This window comes from Hipposideros armiger, unplaced genomic scaffold (assembly GCF_001890085.2).
Source record: "Hipposideros armiger isolate ML-2016 unplaced genomic scaffold, ASM189008v1 scaffold_1129, whole genome shotgun sequence".
NCBI lineage: Eukaryota > Metazoa > Chordata > Mammalia > Chiroptera > Hipposideridae > Hipposideros > Hipposideros armiger.
The window spans coordinates 139,243-165,431 of NW_017732479.1; the positions used below are offsets into that span (position 1 = coordinate 139,243).

The 26,189-nt window shown below is 45.1% G+C and overlaps 1 protein-coding gene across 1 annotated transcript in view; it reads right to left on the reverse strand.

Moving 5' to 3' along the window:
- The window catches only part of EFCAB6 (EF-hand calcium binding domain 6), a 183,745-nt gene that overhangs the window by 112,068 nt on the left and 45,488 nt on the right, over positions 1-26,189 (reverse strand). The window contains 3 exon segments of the mRNA XM_019632342.1: positions 3,574-3,695; positions 15,119-15,231; positions 19,085-19,221. Of these exon segments, the coding sequence (XP_019487887.1) occupies positions 3,574-3,695; positions 15,119-15,231; positions 19,085-19,221 (372 nt within the window).

The window sequence follows — 26,189 nt, forward strand, 5'->3', positions numbered from 1 at the left end:
GCTGCAAAATGTAAAAAACTATTCGACACGTCAGTAAAAAGGGAAATGAAAATTAAAATCATAGCTGAGATGCCATTTCATCTGCCTCAGGCCGGGAACAATTTTGAATTCTAACAATACCAAGTGTTGGTGAGTACACAGCACAGAACAATAGGGTGCTCACGTGCCTCTGGCGGGAGCATAAACCAATATTCTGAAAACCAGGCTGGCACCGCCAACCAAAGCTGAGAAATTGGTCCCTACAACTTAGCAGGGTCGATCCACTCCAAGGTGTAATTTCTAGAGAAACTTTGCACATACACACCAGAAGGTATGTATACACTCAACCACTTAGAGGGGCATCATTTGGATTAACACCAAACACGAAGCAATTCAAACGTCCATCCATAGGAGAGCGTATAATTTGTGTATATTTAGATAATGGAAACCCGTACAGCAGTGAAAATGATAATGCAGCTATATCCCTAATATGGGTGAATCTCATCCTAAGTACAGGCAGGATGAAAATAAATGGTCTTGTAGCTATGCAAACATACTACAGAAAAGAAAGAAAGAGAAGCAAACATCAAGCAAAAGACAACGAACCCAGTCTGTAAGGAAACATTATACAAAAAAACATAAACACATCACCTGCAAAGGTTTTATACCATAAAAAGGAACTAAATAAAAATGTGAATTCATTAAAGGAAAATCTTGAAAACAAGATAATAAAAGAGATGAGAGGGATAGTTCCAAGCTAAAAAAATAAAAAATAAAAATAACATAATTATAGGAACTAATAAACAATTTAGAAACAGCAAGAATAAGAGACAAGGCTGAAATTAAAATTCGTAGTAAAGGAATGGCTTGGAAGAATCTCAGTGAAGGCAGAGGAGAAAGGCAAAATGATGAAAGCAATAGAGAGAAGAGAGCTATCAAGGGCAAAGAAGCTCCAGTGTAAGGCTAGCTGGGAGTACCACTGCAGAAAGGAAAGATGGAAGGGAGACGGAGGGGGAGGAGAGAAGGATGGAGGGAAGGAGAGAAGGATGGAGGGGAGGAGAGAAGGTTTTCGTGGTAGGACACAGGGAAAAATTTCCTGAAATGAAAGAAAAACTGAATCTGTACATCAAAACAATACACTGAGCTCCAGGAAACGTAGACAAAACGTTCCATGCTGAGACAGCTTGGTTTTGCTTTATAATTTCAAGGATCAAGAAAAAATACTTTAGGCATCGAGGTGGGGGCAGGGGGAAAAGAAGGTGACCTCAGGCTTCTTCTCAAGAGCACCCACTGCCAGAAGACAATGGAAAAATACAACATTTTGAGAAAAAGAAACAATGATGGAAGAATTATACCCAGTCAAGTTGTTGTTTAGTAAATAAGCAAAACGGAGATAGTCTCAAATATGAGAAAACAAAGGGGGAAAGCACTCATGAGCCTTTCTTAAGGGAATTACTTGACAATGAAATCAGCCAACCAAAGAACAAATCAAAATGAAGAACTCTGAAAGGGAATAAACTATGGTAAACACTGAAGTATAGTGATATGCATTAAATCCACACAAAAATAAAACGAAGGCAAAACAACTGGGGGAGTTACAGTAACCAGACAGAATGTAAACATTATAAATTCTGGCTAAGAACAAAATAGAAACAGCAAAAATTGTGAGGTGGGAGTGAGGGGTGGGCGGCAGCCCGGGAAGGGCCGATCACTTGGGGTGTCGCAGCGGAGAGCCAGCCCCCACTGTCTGTAACTGGGACATCCTTCAAAACCACTGTAAGTTATCCAACTCGTAACGGCTTTCTTAATCTCCTTTCTTGTCTCATGGTCCCTTTTGGGACCTAATGTCTCTTGGGGTAATGAAATATTTATCCCAAGTTCATGAATATCTTTAGCTTCACCTGAGGGCAGCTTGTGAGCAAGGGCTCTGGGGTCTGAACTTGGCTCCAGGACTTACTGGCAGGGTGACCTTGGGCGAGCCATGAAATCTCTTGGTGCCTCTGTTTCCTCCCCTGTAACTGGGATGATACAGTGTTGAACGTGTGGATTGGCTGTGAAGACTGAGCAGGAAAACACCTGTGAGCCACTTCTGACACTGCCCAGCATGGAGGCAGCCCCATGAACTGGTAGTTATGAGGGCGAGCATGCTATTTTCTTCACTTCCGGTAAATTTAAAGAAATTTAAATTAAATATGACTTATTTGTAAAAAATAAAATAAAATAAAATAAATAAAAGAGAGAGAGAGAGAGCATGATTCTCTTCTTACACGCTTACTTCTATCTATGTACCCACCCATCCACCCACCGATGGGGACATTCTTCTATATATATGAATAAAGACAGGCCTAGAATTATGTTCACCAAATGTTGCCTCTATTTCTGGATGGTGGATTTTGAATAATTTGTTACTTTTTTCTTTATACTTTTCAGAATTGCTCACATTTTTTTTGGTAATGGTCGTGTTTTGTGATGGTCATGCTTTTACGAAAACAATCAATTCATTAACAAGTGAGAACAAGTTTTACCAGCCGACCGAGAGTGTATTAAAAGCGCTCACTTCTCCGAAACCGTTATCAACATTGGCTTTTGTTAAGTTTTTCCTCACTGACAATTTTCTACTGAAAATTTTGAATTAATAATTTGTAAAAGCGCTACGTACGTTAGGAGCTGTTATTATTTATCTGTTGTTTATGTGGCACATATGAGTATTTTGCCAAGTTTATCATTTGTTTACACAAAGTTTCTCTGTACAAAAGCTTTTTCATTTTAATGTAGTCTATTTTATCAGTCTTTTCCTTTATAGTTTTGGGGCTTTACTTCATGCTAAAAATTTAAAAGTCTAAGTTTCAAGATTAAAAAATTTTCACCCACATTATTGATTTTTAAATTTACATAACTGGTGCACACAGAATTTATTTGGTGTGAAGAGTAGAAGGTTACAAGCTTCTTTCCCCAAAATGGCGGGCTAGTGATTATCCTGATAATAATTACGGAATATTCCACTCCCCATCCCACCACGCCTTATTGGAATGCCTCACATCAAATGCTCAATTCACACGTAAAGATCGGTCCAGTAGCCAACGATTGTTTCCAATCAATGTGAATGTCCATTGCTGCACCAGTGCCGTATTGTCTTAATAATTATACCTTTACAAAGTATTCTGCATGTGGTAGGATAAGCCCTCTACTATAACTTTTCAAAAGAAAGTGTATGTATCTCTCCATCCAGGTGTGGGCAGAGCAAGCATTAACACTGAATCTTCCAACCCGAGAACTAGAAAAGGCCCCTTTATGTATTCAAGTTTTCCTTTATTTTACTCAATAAAGTTGTATCATATCTTTATACAAGTCTTAAATATTTCTCATAAGACTGAGTGAATAGCACCAAGGAGGTACTTAGGAATCAATCTCTTATCACCGTTACTATTACCAATGTATTATTGCTATTTGGAGACCGAGGAAGTCTCAGGGTTTGGGGAGGTGGAAATAGGATCAGACTAATTTTAGAAACATCTAGACCTAATGGTTGTCCACAGCTGTCAGTTTTCTGTGTCCACACTTTTGATAACCCTGGCATTAGGAAAACATTCTTACCTCTTGGCGAAAGGTCCTCTCAATGTCATCTAAGGAGGAGTCTTTCCAGACATCATCAGATGAATCAGAATTGGGGAGGTGCTCCCTTTGGGAATTTTTGACTTGATTCTCCCATGAGACCTCTATTAAAACAAAAGAGCTTTAGTTTATTGATATTTTCAAAGGTACATTTAAATATTATGTTTCCTTTTCATCATAACCTATCTGGTAAAAATTGAGACTTTAATAAAACAAAACATGATGTGCTATCTAATAAATGGTATTAAAATAACTGGATGAACATTTTAGAAAAAAATAAAATTAGTCTACCTGCTATCTTATTCTAGAATAAATCTCAGAGTAAAATGTACACTAAAAAGAATAAAAAAACGACAAAAGTAGTAGAAGAAAATTAAGGTGAATATTACATAACACATATAATACATAATCTTTGTGTGAAAAGTCCTTTCTAAGAAACACAGTAGAGTCAGATTTAAACAATGACTAGGTCTGATAATATAAACATTTATTTTTGTTTAATAAAAAAACCCACACAAATAACAATGAAAGAAAAATGAGTGGGAAAAACCATTATAATATACATGAGAAATACAGGTTAATATCCATAATATATGAGTAGCTCTTATGAATCAATAAGATAAATATAAATACCCAACAGACCAATAGACTAAGATTATAAACAGGTAACTCATATAAAAAGGATTTTAAAAATCCAATAAACGTATGAAAAACTGCTCAAACTCACTGATAATTTTAAAAGTATAATTAAAACAAGTTAACATTTTTTTTCCACTCGTCAAATAGGCAAGGATTACAGGGAATGATAAAGAAAGCAAGCAGTTCATTCTAGCTTGTGTATAGAAAACCTGGTACTTGAATCCACTTAAATCTCCTCCTAGAATTTATACTAAAGGAATAATAGGACCACTCAACAAATACATTCGAGTAAGGATGTTTTCTGCATTGTTTATGAGAGGGAGAAATTTATACAATTTAAATGCTCATTCATAGACGATTGGTTTTACAAATTGTGGTTCATCAAGCTTATAAAATACTATACAGATATTAAAAACAAAAGTACCTGACTAAGTTAATGGACATGGAAATTTCCTTTGATATATATTATTTCATGATTGAAAGAAAGGACAACTGGCATCATTTAATTTTCATTTTAACACTTATTTTGTGTATTTGTCCATCCATCCGTCCATCCATCAGAAACAGTCTGGGAGGATAATCCACCAAAAAGAGTACAGTGGTAGGATTACAGGGAAGTGTTATTTTGTGTTTATGTATTTTCTGGCTTTTTCTTTGCAACAAGCACGTATTACTTTTATAATAAAAGAGAATAAAATAAATCTAAAATATAGCCATTTTCTTTCTCAACGTTGACTGCAAGAATCACAAATGGTTTTCCAGATTTATTTCCTAAATTACAAATAAGCTCCACTCAAATTAAGCACACTTAGAACTACTCAGCTGCAGTTAACAAACTGCCAGTTGTCTGGAACTCCATTTCCTATCTCAAAAACAAAGGAAAAGGAAAGGAAAAGGAAAAGCCTTCCCCAGTGGACCCGCTGGCTACACAATAAAATAAAAGCCAGTCCTTCAGAACTCAGTCTGGAATGCTGGGGACCCAGTGGACCGAGCATTTGAATCATGGGGACTTAGAACACAATCCCTTTGAGGACGAGGAAGCCGAGGCACAGCGCGGGGAGCTGACTTGGTCAGGCCCACAGGGACGGCCTCCTGCCGGGCTTTCGGACAGGGCGTCCTGTGCTCCCCGCACTTGGGGCTCTGGTGCGCTAATGGCCGTTCACAGGGACACACACAGCACATGTAAGGAAACCCACTGGTGCTCCGGAGACAACCCGCCAGGCCCTGCAGGGCGGAGGGCTGGCTGAAGGGTGAGCCTGCCCTCGGGAGTGGGCACAGCTTCCAGGAACTCGCGCAGCTCCAGCTGCCGCAGCACTCAGCGGCGCCACATCCGGTGGCTCCCCCACCATCAGAGCTGAATGACTCCTGCCACTTCCTGGTAGCCCCTAAATCTCCTCTGAAGGGTTCTTGCTGATGTGGAACAGGGTAGAGAGGGGGGCACTCAGGTAGGTCCTACGTGCAGCTAAAGGAAATCACCCCCAAGTGTCACTGCTTCACGTGCCAACTGGATGGCGCTTGTGATAAGCAAGGTGATGATGGCTTATTAAGAACACACACTTAGCAAAAACAGAAGTATGGTTTAAAATTAATAGAAAATATCGTTCTCCATGTAGAAAATGCATAGGGACTGGACTACAGCAAATATCTGAACTAGAGACCCCCTCTTAACAGAGGTGAAAAGAGCAGCAAAAATATAAATAGCTGTTGGTCATTAGTCCTCGTTTAACACTTTTCCCCCCCAAAATGAACATATATTAGCAAATTTTATCCTGATCATTAATAGATAACAGAAAAGCAGGAGTTCACATGAGAACTAGAAATGTATATAAAGAGGTAAGTGGAATCACACACCACTTGTAAACGTGAACTTTTGGGACAAATGTAAATAGATGACATGTACTTTAAAATGAAAGCTCTCTTAAGACTATCTGCCAAAAAGTCTAAGACCATCACACAGAAAACAAATACTATTAAAACACTAGCAAGTAAAAATTTCAATCTAGAAAAATTAGATGCAACGTAGAATTTACCTGCCCACGGGTGTCGAGGCTGGAGGGCCAAGGTAAGCATTTCGTAGTGGGAGCTCCTAAGTCCGTGAAAATTCAGAAACTTTGGAACAGTCCAAAGCTGAGGCGTGCCGACTCTGGAAACAGACTGCCTGGGCGTAATGAATGGCTCTGCACCCTTCAACTACTAACCATGCAACCCTGTGCTGGCTTTTTCCCACGTGCAAAAAGAGACAGAAAATAGTACCTGTGCCATCTATGGTCCCCTCGTTATGAGGATGAGATGGCGAGTGGGCACGCCTGGCCCGCAGTGGATACACGATGTATTCAAAATACACAGGGAAAGAAAATCTGCGCCCATGATTTTATATCGAGACAAACTGATTTCTGAGCTAGAAAGGCCACATACGAACTGCTGTGAACATGTAAGAAATCAGAGAATATTGTTTCCAGGAGTACTTTCCAAGGAATCTACTAGAGAACAGGCTTCAAATAACCAAAGCGACTGGAGAGGCAAATAAGAAAGACAGAAGCTAGTGAGCAGATGTGACGAAAGTGTTCACTCTTGAAGGGGGGAGCTTATGGAGGCTGGGTCAGCGAGACAGGAAGACCTATTTCTTGATGGCTTACGCAGGAAGAAAGTAGATGACAAATCAAAACCTAGAGACGACCTTTGAACTGCTCCACAGAATGCCAAGGTCTTCTTTGGTTGGTTTGTACCCAGGCAACTGTCTGGATTCCTTGGCTTTTCCCAAGCAAGTAAGTAAAGGGGGAATTCAAGATATCCGTCCCGTGGTCCAAATGAAATCGTTTCCATTTGTAACGATGGGTGGTGATGGATGTTAACTTAATGTGATAACCGTTTGGCAATATAAGCATATATCAAATCATTATGTTGTATACCCAAAATTAATACAATGTTTTCATTCAGTTTTATCTCAATAACATCAATAAACAAAGTTAAAGAAAAATGATTTCCATTACAATCCAACCCAGAAAGGATATGCTGCTACCATAAGATTCGCCCACTGGGGCTGAAGCTTTTGAACTGATAGGATGGCAGTGGGGTGATGAACAGCTGGTTTCAGGGATCCTCCCTTCCCCACCACACACTCATAAATAGGCCTTTGTTTCGACAGCCGTGGTGTAGAGAGAGTTTTAAGACGATGTGGCCCGTAACCCCAAACTACTATGTCTTTAATTTAGAACACCCACAAAAAGATTTTGCCTTCTAACTGAAGGATTTTTGAGAGCTTGAGCTGATGCTGCAGGAAAAGGAATATACAGAATAGCCAGATATAACGCTCATATTTAATCCAATCAAAGATGCCTTTCATTGTGGCATGTATCATTATTATATGTATCCCAATAAAGAAAGCCTGCAGCTAATTATTGATAAAATGGAAAAAAAGTGAGATTTCCATGGTGGATTGAAACTGTATTATAGAACTTAACTTCTTGCAATACTTAATAAGATATACGAAAGAAAAAGGTAGTAAAAATTAGAAAAGAAAAAATATTACCAGCACAAACTGAAGCGAAAAGAAACAGTGTGGGCAGCCAGGAAGCTTTGCTTCTAATTATGGTAGATTGGCTCATATTGAACAAACCCTTCAGCAGATAACAATTACAAACTTTGGCCAAAATATTAACAAGAATCTATCTGAAGGCACTGGAGAGCCACTGACATAAACTGGAGTCGATACTTGAAAACATGGAATAACATTCATTGTGTTTCCTGTTATTTGGCCTTTTGCCTGAGGATAAGTCACAGCTGGAACCATGCTAAATGGCTAGAATTTGGATATAAACCCAGGGTCTTGTTGGTGTTAGGAATCAGTAAACAGAGTTGATGACTACCACAGTATCACGAAAGGAAGGAAGGAGATGCCAAAAAGAAAGGCATAGAGGAGGATCTCCAAAGTCTGTGAATACACCCTGCCAAAACCTCTGGTTAACATCTGAACTACCGATGTGCAGAGCAGACAACAAGAAACTCAACTAAGGCTAAAACAGCAAAGATTCCAGGTGTTAACTCCCTCAGGGAAGACAAAGATTACAGTTTAAGTGCAGCCAAGTAAACTGCTAAAAGAAAAAATTCTTCATAGGAACATAACAGAACCCATAGCCTCTACAATGCAAAAAATACTATATCTAGGATAAATTCCAAAATTACTAGACATAGGGGGGGGAAAAAACAGAAAACTGTGACCATGTTCAAGAAAAAAAGGTATTTGATAAAGGCCCAACTCTGAGATGATCGAAATGTTGGAATTAGCAGATAAAAATTGCTAAAAATCAGTACTAAAATGAGAATGTAAAGGAAAATATACTTCTAATGAATGAACACATAGGAAATCTCAGCAGAACAACAGAAGTTGTAGCAACGTAGTCTGTGTTTATAGTGTAGGTAGAAGCACAATGTATGATGGCAATATGACAAAGACAGGACAGAAGAATTGGGAAAACACTGCTGTAAAGTCCATACACTTCATGTGAATTAGTATGATATTATTTGAAGGTAGATTCTAAATAATTAAAGATGTATAAGAAATAAAAATGTTCAATTTATTCAGATTTCTTGAAATATGCAAACTCTACAGGAACAATGTCAGGGGAGGGAGTAAGTGGACAGGGAAGAAAAGAGAGGCGCATAAAGCAAAAAGACAAAGATCCTATTTTGGAAGAAAATGTAACTCAAGGTACAAAATTACTTCACAGAACATCTTAAGAACATGAACTCAGTAAAAGAAGTTGATAAAACAACAAAATGAGATAAAAAGTAACATATTAATAGTAGACCAAAGGAAACACCATTATAAAAGTAATAAAGTAGACACAGCAAGGAATACAATAGACCTCAGTGAAAACCAAATTACAGGTATAGATAAAAGACCTAAGATGATCATAGTGAATACAGAGGCAACAGACAAAGACAATACAGTGATTTGAGAGAATTTAATTGACAAGAACACAAAAGCAGTCCAACAGAAGGATAATTTGTGTCACTGAAGTTACAAATCTGAAAAATGGAACAGAAGATATTCAAAGATGCATACTATTACCACAAGAAATCCTTGACATAAAGAAAGAATTGAATTTGCAGATTGATAATAGGCTGTGTTTTGGAAAGTTGATACAAAAAGCTCAACACCAAGACATATCCTAGCCATACTACTGAAATTTGGGGATAAATAATTTTTTTAAAAAAAGACTTTTATTAAAATATACCTCACATACAATATTATATTAGTTTCAGGTGTGCACCATAGTTATTCAACATTAATATACCTAAAGAAGTGATCACCATGATAAGTCCAGGCACCATCTGACACTGTCCCATGTTATCACAATATTATTGACTATATTCCCCATGCTGTATATTGCATCCCCTATGACTTGCTTGTTTTATACCTGAAAATTTGAACTTCTAATTCCCCTTCACCTTTTTCCTCCTTTTCAAATTTTTTAATTACAGTTGACACTCAATATTATTTTAATTTCAGGTGTACAGCATAGTGGTTAGACATTTATATAATTTAAGAAATGATCACCCTAACTAGTATAGTACCCACCTGGCACCATACATAGTTATTACCATATTATCGACTATGTTTCACTTTACATCCCCGTGACTATTCTGTAACTACCAATTTGTACTTCTTAATCCCTTCATCTTTGTCACCCTGCCCCCAACACCCTCCCATCAATCACACTGATAAATCTAGTACCTGACACCACACATGGTTATTACAGTATTACTGACTATATTCCTTATGCTATACCCTATATGCATCCCCATGACTACTTTGTAACAACCAATTTGTACTTCTTAATCCCTTCCCCTCAATCACCCTCCCATCTGGCAATCATGAAATGTTCTCTGTATCTGAGTTTGTTTCTGTTTGCTCTTTAGATTCCACATATAACAAAAATCACATTGTATCTACCTTTCTCTGTCTTACACACTCAACTCAGCAGAATTTCCTCCAGGTCCCTCCATGCTACCACAGATGGCAATAACCCATTATCTTCCATGGCTGAGCAATAGTCCATTGTATATCTGTACCACCTCCTCTTTATCCATTCATCCATCGTTGGACACCCAGGCTGCCTCCACATCTTGGCCATTGTAAACAATGCTGCAATGAACACATGGACGCACACGTCCCCTCAAAGTAGCACTTGGGGTTTCTTTGGATAAATACCCTGAAGTGGGATTACTGGGTCCTTCTTTGTCTCTTGTTATAGCCTTTGTTGTAAAATCTATTTTGTCTGGTATAAGTACTGATACCTGAGATTTTTGGTGGTTTTTTTTCATTTCCATTTTCATAAAATAACTTTTTCCACCCTTTACTTTCTGTCTGTGTGTGTCTTTCGATCTGAAGTGAGTCTCTTGTAGGCAGCATATGCAAAGGTCTTCTTTTCTTATCCATTCAGCCCTCCTATGTCTTTTGATTGGAGCATTTCATCCATTCACATTTAAAGTAATTGTTGATAGATATGTAGTTATTGCCATTTTATTATTCACATACTTTTTTCTTTTTCATCTTAAAGAAGTCCCTCTAACATTCCTTGTAATACTGGTTTGGTGGTGATGAACTCCTTCAGCTTTTTCTTGTCTGGAAAGCTCCTTATCTGTCCTTCGATTTTAAATGACAGCTTTGCTGGGTAGAGTGATCTTAGTTGTAGGTCGTTGCTTTTCATCACTTTGAATATTTCCTGCCACTCCCTTCTTGCCTGCAAAATTTCTGTTGAGAAATCAGCTGACAGTCTTATGGGGGCTTCCTTGTAAGTAACTAACTGCTTTTATCTTGGTGCTTTTCAGATTCTTTCTTTGTCTTTAAACTTTGGCATTTTAATTATGATGTGTCTTGGTGTGGGCCTGTTTGGTTTCATCTTATTTGGGACTCTGTGCACTTTCTGGGCTTGTATGTCTATTCCCTTCCCCAGGTTAGGGAAGTTTTCCATCATTATTTCTTCAAATAGGTTTTCAACTCCTTGTTCTCTCTCTTCTCCTTCTGGTGCCCTTATGATAAATACGTTGGTACAATTGCTGTTGTCCCAGAGGCCCCTTAAACTATCCTCATTTTTTGGACTCTTTTTTTCTTTTTGCTGTTCTGATTGGGTGTTTTCTGCAACCTTATCTTCTAAATCACTGACTCGATCCTCTGCTTCATCTAACCTACTGTTGAATCGCTCTAGTATATTCATTTCAGTTATTGTATTCTTCATTTCTGACTGGTTCTTTTTTATGTTTTCTATCTCTAGTTTTATGATTTCTATCTCTTTGTTGAAGTTCTCCCTGAGATCACTGAGCATCCCTATAACCATTGTTTTGAACTCTGCATCTGATAGATTGTCTCCATTTTGTTTAGTTCTTTCTCTGGAGCTTTGGTCTATTCTTTCATTTGGAACATGCTTCTTTGTCTCCCCATTGTGGCTGCCTCCCTGTGTTTGTCGCTATGTATTAGGTAGGGCTGCTGTGCCTCCTGATCTCAGTAGAGTGGCCTTATGTAGTTGCTGTCCTGTGGGGCCCAGTGGCACAGTCTCCCTGGTCACCAGAGCTGGGTGCTCCAGGAGTGTCCCTTGTGTGGGTTGTGTGTGCCCTCCTGTTGTAGTTGAGCCTTGTCTGCTGTCTGCAAGTCAATGGGAGAGATTCAGCCTCGAGTTGATTGATTGTGAGGACTGTGACTACAGTGGAGGTACTGTTGTGTGGGCCTGACCCTACAGAGCAGGGTTTGCTTTAGCAGGGCTCTGGTGCCTGCCCAGTCTGCCCTTTGGGTGTGTCATCCTTGGAGGCAACCTGGTGATACTCCAGCTCAGTCCAAAGCTGGCCTCCAGGTGTGCCAATTCCCAGGGCCTCCCAGGAGGGTCCCTGCAAAGGTCAGCTACAGCCTGTGCCATGCCCAGGGCCACCTGGCATGAGCCACAAAGCAATCCACAGATAGGTTTAGAGGTGCGTCAAGAGGCCCAGCTAACTGAGGCTGGCTGTGCCTAGTGCTGGGCTTAGGGCTGCTCAGAAAAACATATGGGACACACAGAAGCCACACACTGCTTATTTGGGATTTGTGAACCTTTCAGAGATTTTAGGAAAGTCTGCAGCATGAGCCAAGACAGGCTGTTTGTATGGAAAAGCCACTTGAAGTGGCTTGGGTGGGCCCAAAAGTTGGGTGGGGGGGGGTCTCAGGGAATCACCAGGGCGGGGTGACCAGTGTTAGCCAGGTTGATGACTCAGATATGGTGGCCGCCTGCGTCTGCATGCCAGAAAGGGGGAAGATTCAACAAAGGAACAACAGCTCTGCCAGCTCCTTTGTCTTGGAGAAAGCTGCCCCTCCAGCTCTCGCTCTGAAGTCAGACAATTTAGTTCCTTCCTGTATGTCCCTGGCACCTTTCAAGCTTCTATGCCAGCGCTGGAGCTCAGAGCGAGTCCGTCAGCAAGTAAGTCCGTGTGTGAGCACTTTACGAGGAGCACCTGGGACTGCAGCCACCCTCTGTCTCACTCAGCCACAATCTCCGCTGGTTTCCACAGCCAGAAGTTGTGGGGATTTCTCTTCCTGGCTCTGGAACCTGGGCTGGGGAGCCTGGTGTAGGGCTGGGACCCCTCGCTCCTCCTGGGGGACCTCTGCAGCCGAGATATCCCTCCCAATTTTTAATGGTCACACAGGTGTGGAACCAGCCCGTTCCATGTCTCCACCCTTCCCCCCAGTCTCAAGGTGGCTTCTTCTGTATGTCCTTAGTTGTAGGACTTCAGTTCAGCTAGACTGCAGGCAATTCTCAATGATGGTTGTTCTGTAGTTTAGTTGTAATTTTGATGTGGTTCTCAAAGGAGGTAAGTACAGCATTTACGTACTCCACCATCTTGACCGGAAAAAAACTGGGGATAAATAATTCTTGAGACAACCAGTTACAACCGGGGGGAAAATTAGGCAGGTGTCAGACTCCTCCACAGACAGACTCAGTACCAGAAAGCAACGGATCAAAGTCTCTGATGTTCTGAAGGGGAAAGCGTGACCCGTGGATATTACATGCAGCCAAAAAAAAGATTGTCAACACTGTCCTCTGTTTCATTTCAATTTCTATTCATCTGATATACCCAAGTAAAAACTTATATAAAATAGCACCTATAGGAACCCGTTTTTACAAATATAGTTCTTTCTGTCTGTCTCTCCTTTGCACAGATCTGCATGGAAAGGTGCCAGGATTGATGCTGACAGGGGTTAGGACCAGTTTAATGATTCACTTCATCTCTGTACTCCTCTGCAGCTGTGCCCGCCTCACACAGCTGCGATGAAGATGAGAAGAAACGGCATAGGAACATACTTAGCCCAGAGCCTGGCACGCTCACATGTTCAATATGTGACGCCAACTCGTATGGTTATCAAATTGGTGTATGAACTTACTTGTGATGAGAGCCCTCCCTAATCAGACTAGATGCCACCTGAGATCCCACTCGGGCTAACCGCACAGCCCATGCTTCAGCCAAACACGTCCCCCAGGGGCGCATTCCCTCGGTGTCTGTCACACACATTCTGTGAACCCTGGTCCTGCAAAAGTGCCTCCTGGCTCTTACGCGGCCATCCCTCTTCCTCCTGTGACCATCCCATGACATTTGATCTTCTCTCAAAGGCATTTAAATAGTTTGTTTTGGAGCTGAACAGTTTAAATCTCGACGCCACCACAAACTAGCTGTGTGACGTTGGGAAATTCATTCATAACCCATGAGTCCAAGTTTTCTCATCTGAAAATGGGGATAACAACACCTGCCTTACAAAGCTATTGAGAGAAATCAAAATTAAAATCAGGGTTTATAAAGTATCTATATAGAGCACAATAAACAGATGCTCTCTATTATTCTTTTTTATGTGACTTATTTTATCTTACCTGCCCTATTTAGTATGTGTTATTATCTATATACAATATACCTGTCCTATATCATATGTGTATATTAATAAACACACACACACACTTCCTAAAGATAGAGTATATTAGTTGGTTTTGTAACCAATGAAGGGCCTAGTAATACAGGACCTTGGAAGATTACCTTGTCTAGTAATTCCCCGAACTTGAGAGGCTTTAGAAAGGAGAGTCTGGAGCCTGCTATGAGCTCTCCTGGTTAGTGAAACGGAGCTGAAATCTGAGAATCTGCCATTTGTAAGCTTGCTAGTGAGGCAGATCTGAGAATCATGGAAGGTGCTGCGCTGAATTAAGTTGAAATGAGACAGTGACAACCTATCCTGAATGAGCCAGTCACAGGCGAGAAGCCCTGAAGCAAAAAACCAGTGGCCTCAAGTGAGCCAAGGGCTGAGAAGGAGACTCTCAACTGCTTTCCTCACGCCCATCCTCATGGAACTGCTGTCTCCTAACCACCCAGCAGGTGGGCAGCTGCGGCGTGACAAAGCATGGAAAGCGCTTCCTCCTCGGGGTTCTAAGCCGCCTGGGCACGTCCTGTGTAACTGTAGAAACTACTCAACTACCTGCCCTTTCACAGTAAGGGTTTCCCCACCTTTAAAGGAATCACGGGCTCATTATCAAGATATTTTGAAAATACAGCAGCAGCAGAAAGAGCCAAACAACACCCAGAGACGTATCCCTTAAATCTGTATTTTGGGATTTCTTTCCAGTTGCTTGCTGATATTGCACATACCTTTCCCCGTTATCATGAACTTCGTGGCCATCACGGCTCGTGGCTGCCCACTGTGCCGTGTGGATGTGCTGTGACGCACCCATTCCCCCTTGTTAGACGTTTGTGCTGTTCTCATAAATAATGATGCCATGACTATCTTTGGGGACAATGCATTTTCCATATTTGACAGTATTTTCTCGGGATAAGTTCATAGAATAGCAATAACCACACCAAAGGATACTTTGAAAGTACGTACCTTGATTTCCCATAGAGTACCTAAGGTTCAAGTCATTATTCATACTGAGGTTCTTCAAAAACACATTATAGTCCACAGCAGTATCTTTATCAATGCTGTAGTGTTGTGCAAACCTAAAACAGGAATATTCTTTACTGATCAGAAATTATGATACAGAGACTCTGAAATGAAGAAAGTTTGTTACTAAGGTCTCCTTTCCACTAGGGTGGATGTTCATTTTAGTGTGTGCTTCCAGCTAGAGCTGGAATTAAAAATAAACCCTAGGAAATGTCACGCTTTATTTAAAAAACTCAGATACTTCGAAGGTGATCACTTTTCTCTGTCCACCAGTGGATGCATATAGATTCGAATGGGCCAGGAACGTCTCAGGACCTGGTACGGGCAGGCCCCTCCTGCAACACCAAACGGTCCTCCCCCTTCTCTGGCAGGAGGACAGGGTGCCCAGGGCCTGTGCTGCACGGGAGCCACTTCTGCTCTCGGAGCAAAAGTAGGTCCCACTTTTCTTTAATAATTGGGGGGGGGGGTGAATCTGGGTCATGAGACGTTAACGTAAGATTTCTATAACCAGAGAAACCTAGAGCCAGGTGGAGGGAAGAACATAACCCGTCTTCTTGACTGGGCATGTCATGTCATTAGAGAAACCAAAGCCCAAGACGACACACTGTTTCAAAGCAGTTAATTGTGGTGGGAAAGGGGGGCTTTTCTTGGTACGTTCCATGGTTTCTACATGCAAAAAGAAAATTTTTTAACACAACCCATGTTTCCCCCTGAAATATACTTGAAATATACTGAGATATTGTGGGGGTTTTTTTAAGTTAAGATAAATAGGATGTTTGGAATTTTTTCCCCCAATTATTCAAATGTGCCACTTGATAAATGGTTTTCTAGATAATTTCTGCATTATTACATTTATTTTTTTAAAATGACAGTTTTTAAATGTTTAGTTACATTATCTCCATATGTGTTGGTTTCTATAATTACCTAATCTCACGCTGCTTTCTAAAAATTTAGTAATTATCACTTAAAGTATTTGTTATTTTTCTGCTTTCCAAATTTAACAAAGAGTAATGTCATGTATTCGTTTCAATGCACACCTTTTCTTCCACACCTGGATGACTCTTGCCTATTGTTCTAATAAGAAAAATTATCTTGAGATATGATCACTGCAGATGTTACCACGGAGACTTCCGGAATAAGCTTCATCTCTCACCAACAGTATGTGTCCTGTGAAAAGGAGGCTGTAAGCCCGAGGACCCCAGAGGTGGCACCATATGTTTTCCTTTTGAGTAGTCGCCCTATGCAAAGTGCTGGCTACTCTGCTGCTCCAAGAAAATGCAGAGATGCTGATAAAATAATCTCGTCCTCAGCTTCCTCGTTTTCTGGGAAAATCCAGCATTCCTTCGAGCTGGAATGTATTTGCTCAGAAGAGACTCCTGGCCTTTCCTGGTGCCTCGCCCACCCACCTTCATCATACTTGCTGCATAGTCACTGAGCACAGACAGAATCCTGTGGTTAACAGTTCCTAACAGATAAATTACAAGAATGAAGCCGCAGCACTGCCCAAGCGTGCAGTGTCTCAAAAGGCGTTTTTACAAGAATAAATGCCTGGGGGACAGAAGCATTCCTACGATGCAACAACCAAGGCTATTTTCCCAGGGACCTCTCTCTGGGCAGGAGAGCTCACACGTCTGCAGGGCCCTAGAGGCAAGTCATCACAGCGGAAGGCCAACTTTAGGGGCCAAGGGACGATGCCAACAGCCCCATAAACCTCTCTGGCATCACCGCCTGGGAATGTCTGTGCCTTGGGCTTTACCCATTGGCTCAGGCAGCAGGCTGACCCCAGGGAGTTAGCAAGCGAGTGAGTTTTTCAGGCTGTTCACAAATTATTTTACCTGGGTTCAAGTACTGTGGCCTGCAAGGCGATGGAGGTGTGGGTGGTACAAGATGGGAAGGAATAAAACAAAACCCAGTGGGTCTCAGGATAGTCTAAGTATAAAATCTTGTTTACACAGGCTGGATGGTATTCTGCAGCCTAGGAAGAGCTACTTATCAAAGAGTGAAGGGTGCTAATGGGACTTTACAGTTCTCATATCGTCACTGGGAACCAAGCGCCTACTATGTGGCTGGCGCATTGTGGGCAGACTTTGTGCATTACGTGGGCTCTTCACACCCGCCCTTCACACTGGCTCTACCGTCTCCATTTCCTTAAGAGAAAACCGAGTCTCAGACAGGCTCGGGAGCCTCCAAAGACCCTGGAGCCAAGGACAGAGCACAGGCCTGGCCCCAAGCGCGCCTGCCGCCAAAGACCAGGCCATTCCTACCACACCACGCGTCAAAGGCTGACATTAAGTAGAAGCTATTAGATTAAAAAAAAAAAAGGAGGAGGATTCAAAAATGCATTGTGTTTCTTGCTCAAAAACTAAAAAGGCGAAGTTAATACTGAAGCAGCTTCTGAAGGAGAAGAGTATTCTTGAGCTTCAATGAGAAAAGCATTAAAGCAATTGAAGAAATGGGCTACTTTGATCTTTTCCGTTTCCAGTCTAAAGGAAAGCAATTCTATTACGTTTCCAAGCCTTATCATGAAAACAGTATTGTTTTGGAGGCTTAAAAAAAAATCTCAAATAAAAATTTGTGGAGTTCTTTATTATTCAATCCTTACGAGATGGGGAAACAGACAGTAACATTTTTTATAGATTTACTAGGTTGGAGACTGCAGTGCCAAACGCAAGGTTTATTGTCAAATAAAACACTGTTTTGTTTTTTGATTGCCTGTTTTAAAAGAGTGTTGCTTCTGTTCTATAATTGCGTGCACAAAATTATTTAATTTGTTTTGTTTGGATCTTATTCTGGACACTTTCCCAGCCGGAAAGATATAAAAATTAAAACATCTATTATGGCTTTTATATTCTGAGGTGGGTTATAAAAAGGGAAAAAGAAGGAATTATTCAAAAGACCAGGAAATATCCAGTTTTTAAAAGTCCCCTTGCTTTTCAGACCCTGCAGTGCCCATGTCATAGTCACACACTGTCCTGACTTCCTTGCTGTCAGAGAAAACTCTACTCCTAATGGAAGCAGCACTGCCTTTATAATAGTACGCGGGGAACCACAGCAACCCGCTTTAACAGCGATGGGTAACCGCAGGGTAACGCGAAACTCCCAGGCTCGGGTGAAGTGCTAAGGCCTGGTACTTTGGGTGGTGGCCTGGTGGATGTTCCGAAAGGTGGGAAAAGGCAGGACCAAGGAGCGTACCTCTCAGGTGAGCACTGTATAAACAAAGGTAAACAAGGGCCCACCTTCCAGCGGCTACCACTCAAAATTCAAGTAGCCACAGAAACCAGACATTCTGGAGTTTACTGGAGGCTCCAAAGAACGCCACTGCCGACTCCCACACACTGCCCTCAAGTCACGAGCAGGTGGCAGTGGCTTTCAAATGCCAAGAAGCCGCTAAGTGTTCAGTTATTCACTGTCCCCTGCTGCAATGTCCCCCCAACCTCAGCAGTACCGGTCGTCAAAAGAAAATGAAGTTTCGGTTGGAGAGCCAAGAGGAGGCATGGCAGCTAATGAACGAATCCTGAAATGTTTCATTCTTCTCCTAACCCCAGGCTCTGAGTCAGAGTCAGCTGGGAGCTGGAAGCACATGGGATGGACGGTGTGGTGCCAACCAGGGGACACAGAGTCGACTGGTGACGGATCACTTAAATATTCAAGATTGTGAAATCTGCAAGCCAGATGACGCTCACACCCTGAAGGCATTAGAACCATTAGCTCTCATTTCTGAGAATCCACGGAGAGCTGCACCAACATGGGAGAAACGCCAAACGAGTGCGTGCCTCTTTTCACGACAGTGGAGGCAGGGACGGCGGGAGGTGAGGACAGCGCGTGGATCCAGTGACGCCGACGGGTCCCAGTTTGAAACCGGTCTGCGGTTCCACCAAGCAATCTCTCAGCGTGTCTTCGTTTACTTACCTTCTGTATTCATCGTCTTTCATCTTCACACAGAAGGTCTCCAGCACCCTCCTCAGCTCATGTGGTTGGACCAGGCCGGTCTTGTTAACATCAATGAGCTCGAGAGCTTTGAGAACAGTTTTAATGTTTTTGAAAATCTGTGTATAAAAGTGATTTAGGAAAAGTCAAAAGATCCAACGTTGAAAACCAAAGTGGTAATAAAAAAAAAGGGGGGGGGAACATTTTTTAAACGCTTCTTTTAAAATCAAATGTTTTCAAAGACTCATAGTCATAGGTATTGCAAAATGACATGTCTATGGGAAAAAGAACACTTTGCACTTACTGATTGTTTTCAAGGCAATTTTCTCTGTAAATGGTCTTAGTAAGTCTAAAAAAAACCCCAAAAAACTCTACATGATGTGAAGCAATAAGTCTCATGCACAATTCATTCCCTTTTAAGCCATATGAAAAATCTTTTGTGTTAATTGATACCTAAAAACTACAGTTCTGACATACAATTTTTATTTTTCACAGCCACATGCACAGTATTTTTTACTAAGAACTGAATGAAAAATATGACTATATATTTCAACCCCTCTGAATTTTTTTTTTTTAGCTGAGCCATCCTGCCACCTGTTGGCAGCTCAACAGCAGCTCAGCTCGGGCCAGGAATTGAACCGCTGTTGCTCAGAGCTTGCACTCTTGAGCGAGCTCTTAACCAACTGAGTCACTCGGCCGGCCCTCAACTACTCTGGATTTTGAAAGGTGTTACAGGAAAGTTCTAGAGAGATTGTCCCCAAATTCAGCAAGTGCACATTTACTGGGCACACAAACGTGAAAAGCATTTGGACAGGCCCTGTAGAGCTGCAGGGAGCTCCGAGCTGAGCACCTGCCCTGAAGCTACTTAGATTTAGAGGAAAGAAACACCCACTGGGGCACCCATGTGCCAACCACAGAGCCATGTGAATGACTCCTGCCAACCCACGCGAAGGTGATGCGATCCGCACACCAGCCAAGCGTTCCTGACTCAAAAAGGGTCCCACCGAAAGGGTACCTGGGAGGACTGGGTGGGAGACTGAAAGAGACTAGAGATGAAAGCTGGGGGCAGGAGGTCCACCCAATGCTGATGGCAGACAGTGGCCTCGTTTATTATTTGTATACAGCTTTTATAGCAAAAGTAACTTTCCTAGGGTAGGGGGTTTTGGGGAACTTGAGGGAGTAGCCCCCTTCTCTCGGGGAACAAATTCCTTGGAGGCAATCTTTCCGAAGCGAGACAAAACAAAGTATAGCAAGCAGAAACTGTTAACAGGATGGCCTTTCACTCTGTAGCTTTCAAGGCCGTTGGCTGTTTTCTCCTCAGCGGCCAACCTTCCCACACCGCTCACCCGGGCCTGAGAGCCTGTCAGGCTGCCAGCTCTCAGGCTTAACCCTCACTGCAGACCTCTGGCTCCCTACATGAAGGTAGTGATGCTGCGTCCCCAGTTTTAGATGAAACTGAGGTGTAGGGAGGCTACAGGGGTCCCCCGACATCACCCAGCCGGACGCCGATAATGCTGGGACTCCAACTCAGTTCAATCCCTTGACCACACCGCTCAGCAGAGGAGGTAAGCTATGCAAGGGGACGTTCGCCAAGGCTGGGCCATGGGGCCCAGAGCCAAATAACAGAGGCCAACGAGCCAAATCGCAGAGGACAACAAGCACTTCAGGCCAGAGCCATCTGGGGGGCTTCCTGCAGGAGGTGGCATCTGAGTTGGGAGAGGTGGCTGGGTGCTGAGGAAACCAGCACTGAGCGCCCGCCCACTGTGTGGAGAGGACAGGATGGCATCTGCATGGCAGGGCCTAGCCCTGCCGGCCGCCCAGCATGGGACTGGAGGAAGCGTGCTGGGCGGCCAGCCGGGCTGGGCCCTGGAAGCTCTGAGGTCACCATCCTGCACTGGACCAAATCCAAGTCCAGTCCATTCTGAGGACAGTGACTGCACCTCAAGGACGGCGTTTAGGGAAAACTCGGGTGACAGGCTGGCTCCCTTTGGACTGACATCCCACTTCCTCACTGTTTTCTCTGATGCCTCCCTTCACTGTCTGAGGCTGACTGGCATCCAGGCTGGAGGGGTCGGACCCTCGAGCACTTCCCAGGCTCCCCTCACTCAAGACCACTGACCCCAGCAGCAGGGGCATGCATGCGGGATCCTTCTCTCACCACCCCCATCCAGACAGCCGCTCTCACCCTCTCCTGTCTCCTGACCTCCCTTCTCACCCCTCCTCCTTCCTCTCCACTAGTAACCTTGCTCCTTGTTTTTTAAAGATTTTTTTAAATTGGGCAGTTGGGGGAGGGGAACAGCGTTGGGGAATCGAAGAAGGGGAACAGACAAGTTGCTGTCCTTTTGTTCTTCAGTCTAATTGTGGAGGACATTGCTTCACTGGCCCATGTTGGTATTGTGATCATTGCGCTCTTCCCAGCTGAGGCAGATTGCTCACCGGCCATTGGACAGCTGCTCATGGAGGCTGACAGCAGCTCACGAAAGCTCACACCCCAGCCCCACTGCAGCCTACGCCGTTGCCAGCAACTCACGGCAACCCAGCTCCAGGTCGAGCTGTTGTTCACCATCTTAGCTGTAGAGGGCGCAGCGTCACTGGCCCTCATGTGGGATCCGAACCGGGGCCCTGCTGCTCAGAGCTGGCGTCCCAAGCCAACTCTTAACCAATGCACCACTCGGCCGGCCCACCTTGCTCCTTTCTTTCAGAGAAAACAGAAGCAATGAGAACACAAGGTCCTCATGCTCCCCCCACATCTACAGTCTGTCTCACTCTGTACCCCCATGACTGGCCTCCCCTCTTGTCCTGTGAACCTACCTACATGACACGCGTCCTGGTCCCTCTCACCCGAGGAAGTCCTCAGCCTGCTGTCCCCCAGCAGCACTCCACATGGTTCACGGCTCCCTCTTCCTGAGAGCACGCTTCCTCCTTGGCCTGCACACCCCCTCCCCCCATTCGCCTCAGCCTTTCCAGTTCCTGGTCCCCTTGCCTGGACCCCCTCAGCTCCCCCACCTCTGAACATCAGGACTCAGCCCTCAGGTAGCTTTGCTTCCCGAACTACACCTTCTCCCGGTGGTCCAGTCCTGCGTCTTTAATGACCCGCTTGTGTCTCTCAAACGTCTGTCCCCGGCCCTGCCTCTGCTCTGAGGCCAGGTCAGGGTGGCCAACTGCCTAGCGACATCCGCCTTGAGGGCCTAACAGACACCCCGGGTTTGCCAAACCCAACCTGCTCCCCCCACAGCCTTCCCGCCCCCGCACATGGCAGACCCACCCCGCCAGGCTGTCTTCTTCTCACATCCCATACGCCGTCTGTCAGGCCGGCCAGCAGCCTGCCGTTCAGAGCGTTTGCAGAATCCAGCCGGGTCTCAGCCCTTCCGCCTCACACGCCATGGGCTGACGGAATGACCTCCGCCTCCTGGTCTTCCAGGTTCCACACTTGCCTAAGTTTAGTCTCCACACAGCAGCCCAGGCAGCCTGTCTAAACGTGAGTCTGAGCACGCCCCTCTGCCCAAAGCCCTCCAGAGGCCCCACCCACGCAGGGGAAGGCCAGATCTTGCCGTGACCCCCCAGGCCTCAGACTGGCTCCTACCAACTCTCCCGCCCCGGCCCCTGGCTTCTGCTTTCCACCAAAATGGACTCCTGCTCCTCATGAGTGCCAGGCCCGTCCTGCCTCGGGGCGTCCACGTCTGTGGTTCCTTCTGCCTGGAACACTCTTCCCCTGATAGTCACTGGCTCCTGCCCCACTGTCATCTTCTCACACAGGCCTCCCCTGGCCACACATATAAGTACTTCTCGCCAACGAATATCATGCTTGTCCTCCCTGCCTGTCCCTGCCCGGGAATGGCGACTCCCTGAGAGCAGGGCTCCGTTCACGGCCTCAGCCCCTGGGCCCAGGGCAGCAGCGGGCAGTGTCTGTGCTCAGTAAGGATTTGTTCCAGTGAAGGAATGAATCCTTCTTCTTTCCCACCTGCTCGGAAAGGTGGGGAAGGCGGCCCTTGTTAGATGTCTGCACATACCTCCTCAGGGCCAGCCTGAGTCTAATGAAGGTGACAGTAACACAGCAACTGAACAAATACGAACTGAATGTCGGTTACATGCACAGCCCCGTGCTAAGTTACATACACATCTCCCACTTCTGACAGCCAGAGCGTGTTGGCTGGAACGATCCTAATATCCAAAACTGGGGTACCAAGCGAGAAAGAGTGGGGGCAGATCAGCAGGTGGTGTGCCCACCCTCGGCTCCATCACGTCGTCCAGAAGAACTGAGCCCCAGCACGGACAGCACGTGCGCCCGTGGCCAAATCCAAACCTCAGCACCTGGTCTGCTGTCAAGTTCTCTGGTGAAACAGAGAACATGAGACGATGTGCTTTTTTAAACCCCAAAGCAACCCATATGGCCCTCCGAGTGGAGCTCCGGGAAGCAGGCGTCTGGCACAGAACTCACACCCACCAGAGGTATGTCTCCAAGTTTCTTATCATTTGTCAGACTGAAGTTTGGCAAGATCGGAACTGAGCTGCAGATGGCGAGGCTTACCAAAGGCACCGTCAGGGCCGCGGTGTGCGCGACATGTCCCGCGCAGGACAGGAGAGAAGAAACAGGTACAGAGGACAGCGCACGGCTGGGGTCCCCGCAGCAGCTCCCCTGCCCCGCCCCTTTCCCTGCTGCCTTAGAAACGGAAAAGAGGCAGGAGAGGAAGCAGTGAAGGGACGAATTAGGGTGGTGTGGGCAGCGTCCAGCTCCTTTCTAGGCCAGCTAGACATTTGCCACTTTGGTATAATGGGATGCGTTTGAACTCAGAGACAACTGTCTCTGAGCCTCCTGCTCACCCCCCACTCCCACGCCAGCTCCCACTCTCACGATCACGCCCCTCCCCCACAGGCCCTGGCTCCAGCCCCACTGAACTAGTTGGTCGCAAGCACAGCAGGGTCTCTTTGTGCAGCTGGGAAGTCCTCCCCCGGCCTACCAAGCCCCAGATGGTCTGACCCCCACCCAAGACCTGTGGACCCCACCCGTCCCACGCTCCCCTCCTCCCTCTGCTCCGTGTTCTTTCTCACACACACCAAGTGCTCATCCCCCAAGACAGCGCAGCAGCCCGTCTTCTGTGCTGGACAGCTCCCTCCCAGCCCTCCGTCCCCTGCCTCCATGGCCTGCACTGCAGTGCACCCTCATCCCTTCCTGACCGCTCACTTCATTTTTCTTCCACGCATTCATCCGCACCTGGGCGGGTCACACTTCTCTGTTTATTGTCTTTCTTCCTCCGTTGAAATGCACACTCCATAGGGGGGCGGGACTTGGCTTTGTTTGCTGCTGTATCCTCGGGACTTAGGAGGGCACCTGGACAGAGTGGGTGCTCACCAATATTTGCAGAGCGGGTTACCATGCTGCCTGCTGCCCGGACGCCCTGCCTGGCCCTGCCACTGTCCCCTCTGGGGTGGGATCCAGTGCCATCTCTTGTCACTTTCCTGATTCCGCTTCCATCTGGTCACCAGCTCTGACTTCAATCTTGACATCTTGGTGTGTTCCTGCGTGGCATTGGTACCCAGCTCCCTCCTCTGCACCCTCCCCACTCCACCTGGCCTCTGCTCTCCAGGTGCTCCCTCCCCCCCTTCAAGTCCCCAGTGCTTCCAGATAGGAGTGCTCGGGGAGGGCCAAACCCACGGCGGGAGAGAAAACCTGGTGCACAGGTAACAAAGGAAGGGCCACTGCCTCTTGCTTGCTTGTGCCTCTGATCACCCAGAGACCAGCCTGAGAGAGGGCGCTCTCCTGGCCGGTTCCACTCCCTGTGGAGGCCTGACTCCCTCTCCTGCATTCCGGGTGCCACAACTCTGGCCCACTGCCTGTGTGGTGCGTCTGCAAGCTAACTAGTGGTGTCCACATTTTTAAACGGTTGAAAGAAATCAAAAGATGGATATTGTGTGACATATGAGAGTTATGTAAATTTGAAATTTCAGGATCCCGCCCACACCTGTTTATTTACATATCGCCTCTGCCTGCCTCCCCTTCAAGGGCAGAGTTAAGTGGACAGAAAGTCTGGTCCTCAAAGGCAAACATATTTACTATCTTTACAGAACAAGTTCACGACCCCGTTCCACCCTCTCCCGTGCCCACCCACTCACATCTGAGTGGTGGTAAGTGTTGGGGGGCTTTATGAACATGAACACAAGGAGGAGCACTGAGGCTTTAAAGAGAAAAGCAAAGAACAGTTAGGTGGGACTTGACAGACTCGGGGGCCAGGAAACGGGTCTCTGCAGAAGCCGCCCAGTCTCCTCTGCCCAGCCCCCTTCCCCACCCCTGCCCAGACCCGGGCAGCCTGCACCCGCTATTCAGGGCAGAATAGTGCACGGCCAGCCACAGGCTCCGAAAGGAGACTTTGAATCCCAGCTCTACAAGGTGACTCAGGTCACCTTGGAACAGCCACCCGAATCCTCTCAACTCAATTTCCTCATCTGCAAAATGGGAACGAATGACATGCTGTTGGCGTTGCCTGAGGTGGAATAGCTCACGTGTGCAAGTGCCTCACAGGGGACATACTCCGTACATGGTGGTGTGACAGAGCTGTGGACAGAGAGCCAAAGAACCAGAACGCCACACACTCATGTTGGGGAACAGTATGAGGCTGAACCACACTCCTCCCCGCCCCCGCCAACTCCTCCAAACCCTTCACTGCCCTGCTGCCCAGCCTACATGAATATAAGCCCCGAGAGGGCAGAAGGTTGAGTGGGCAGGACTCCAGGTCCAACAACAGGGCCTGGATCAAGGAATATTTGTTGAATGGATGAACAGATGGATGATGGATGGAATGAGGGAGGATAGATGGATGGATGGATGAATGGATGGATGGACAGATGAATGGATGGACAGACAAAAGGATGAGTGGATGGATAATGGGTGGATGGATAGATGGGTGGATGGATAGCTGAATGGAGGGACAGATGAATGGGTGGACAGACAGAAAGAATGGTGGGTGGATGGATGGATGGATGGATGGATGGATAATGGATGGATTATGGATGGATTATGGATGGATGGATGGATGGATGGATGGATGAATGGATGGATTATGGATGGATTATGGATGGATGGATGGATGGA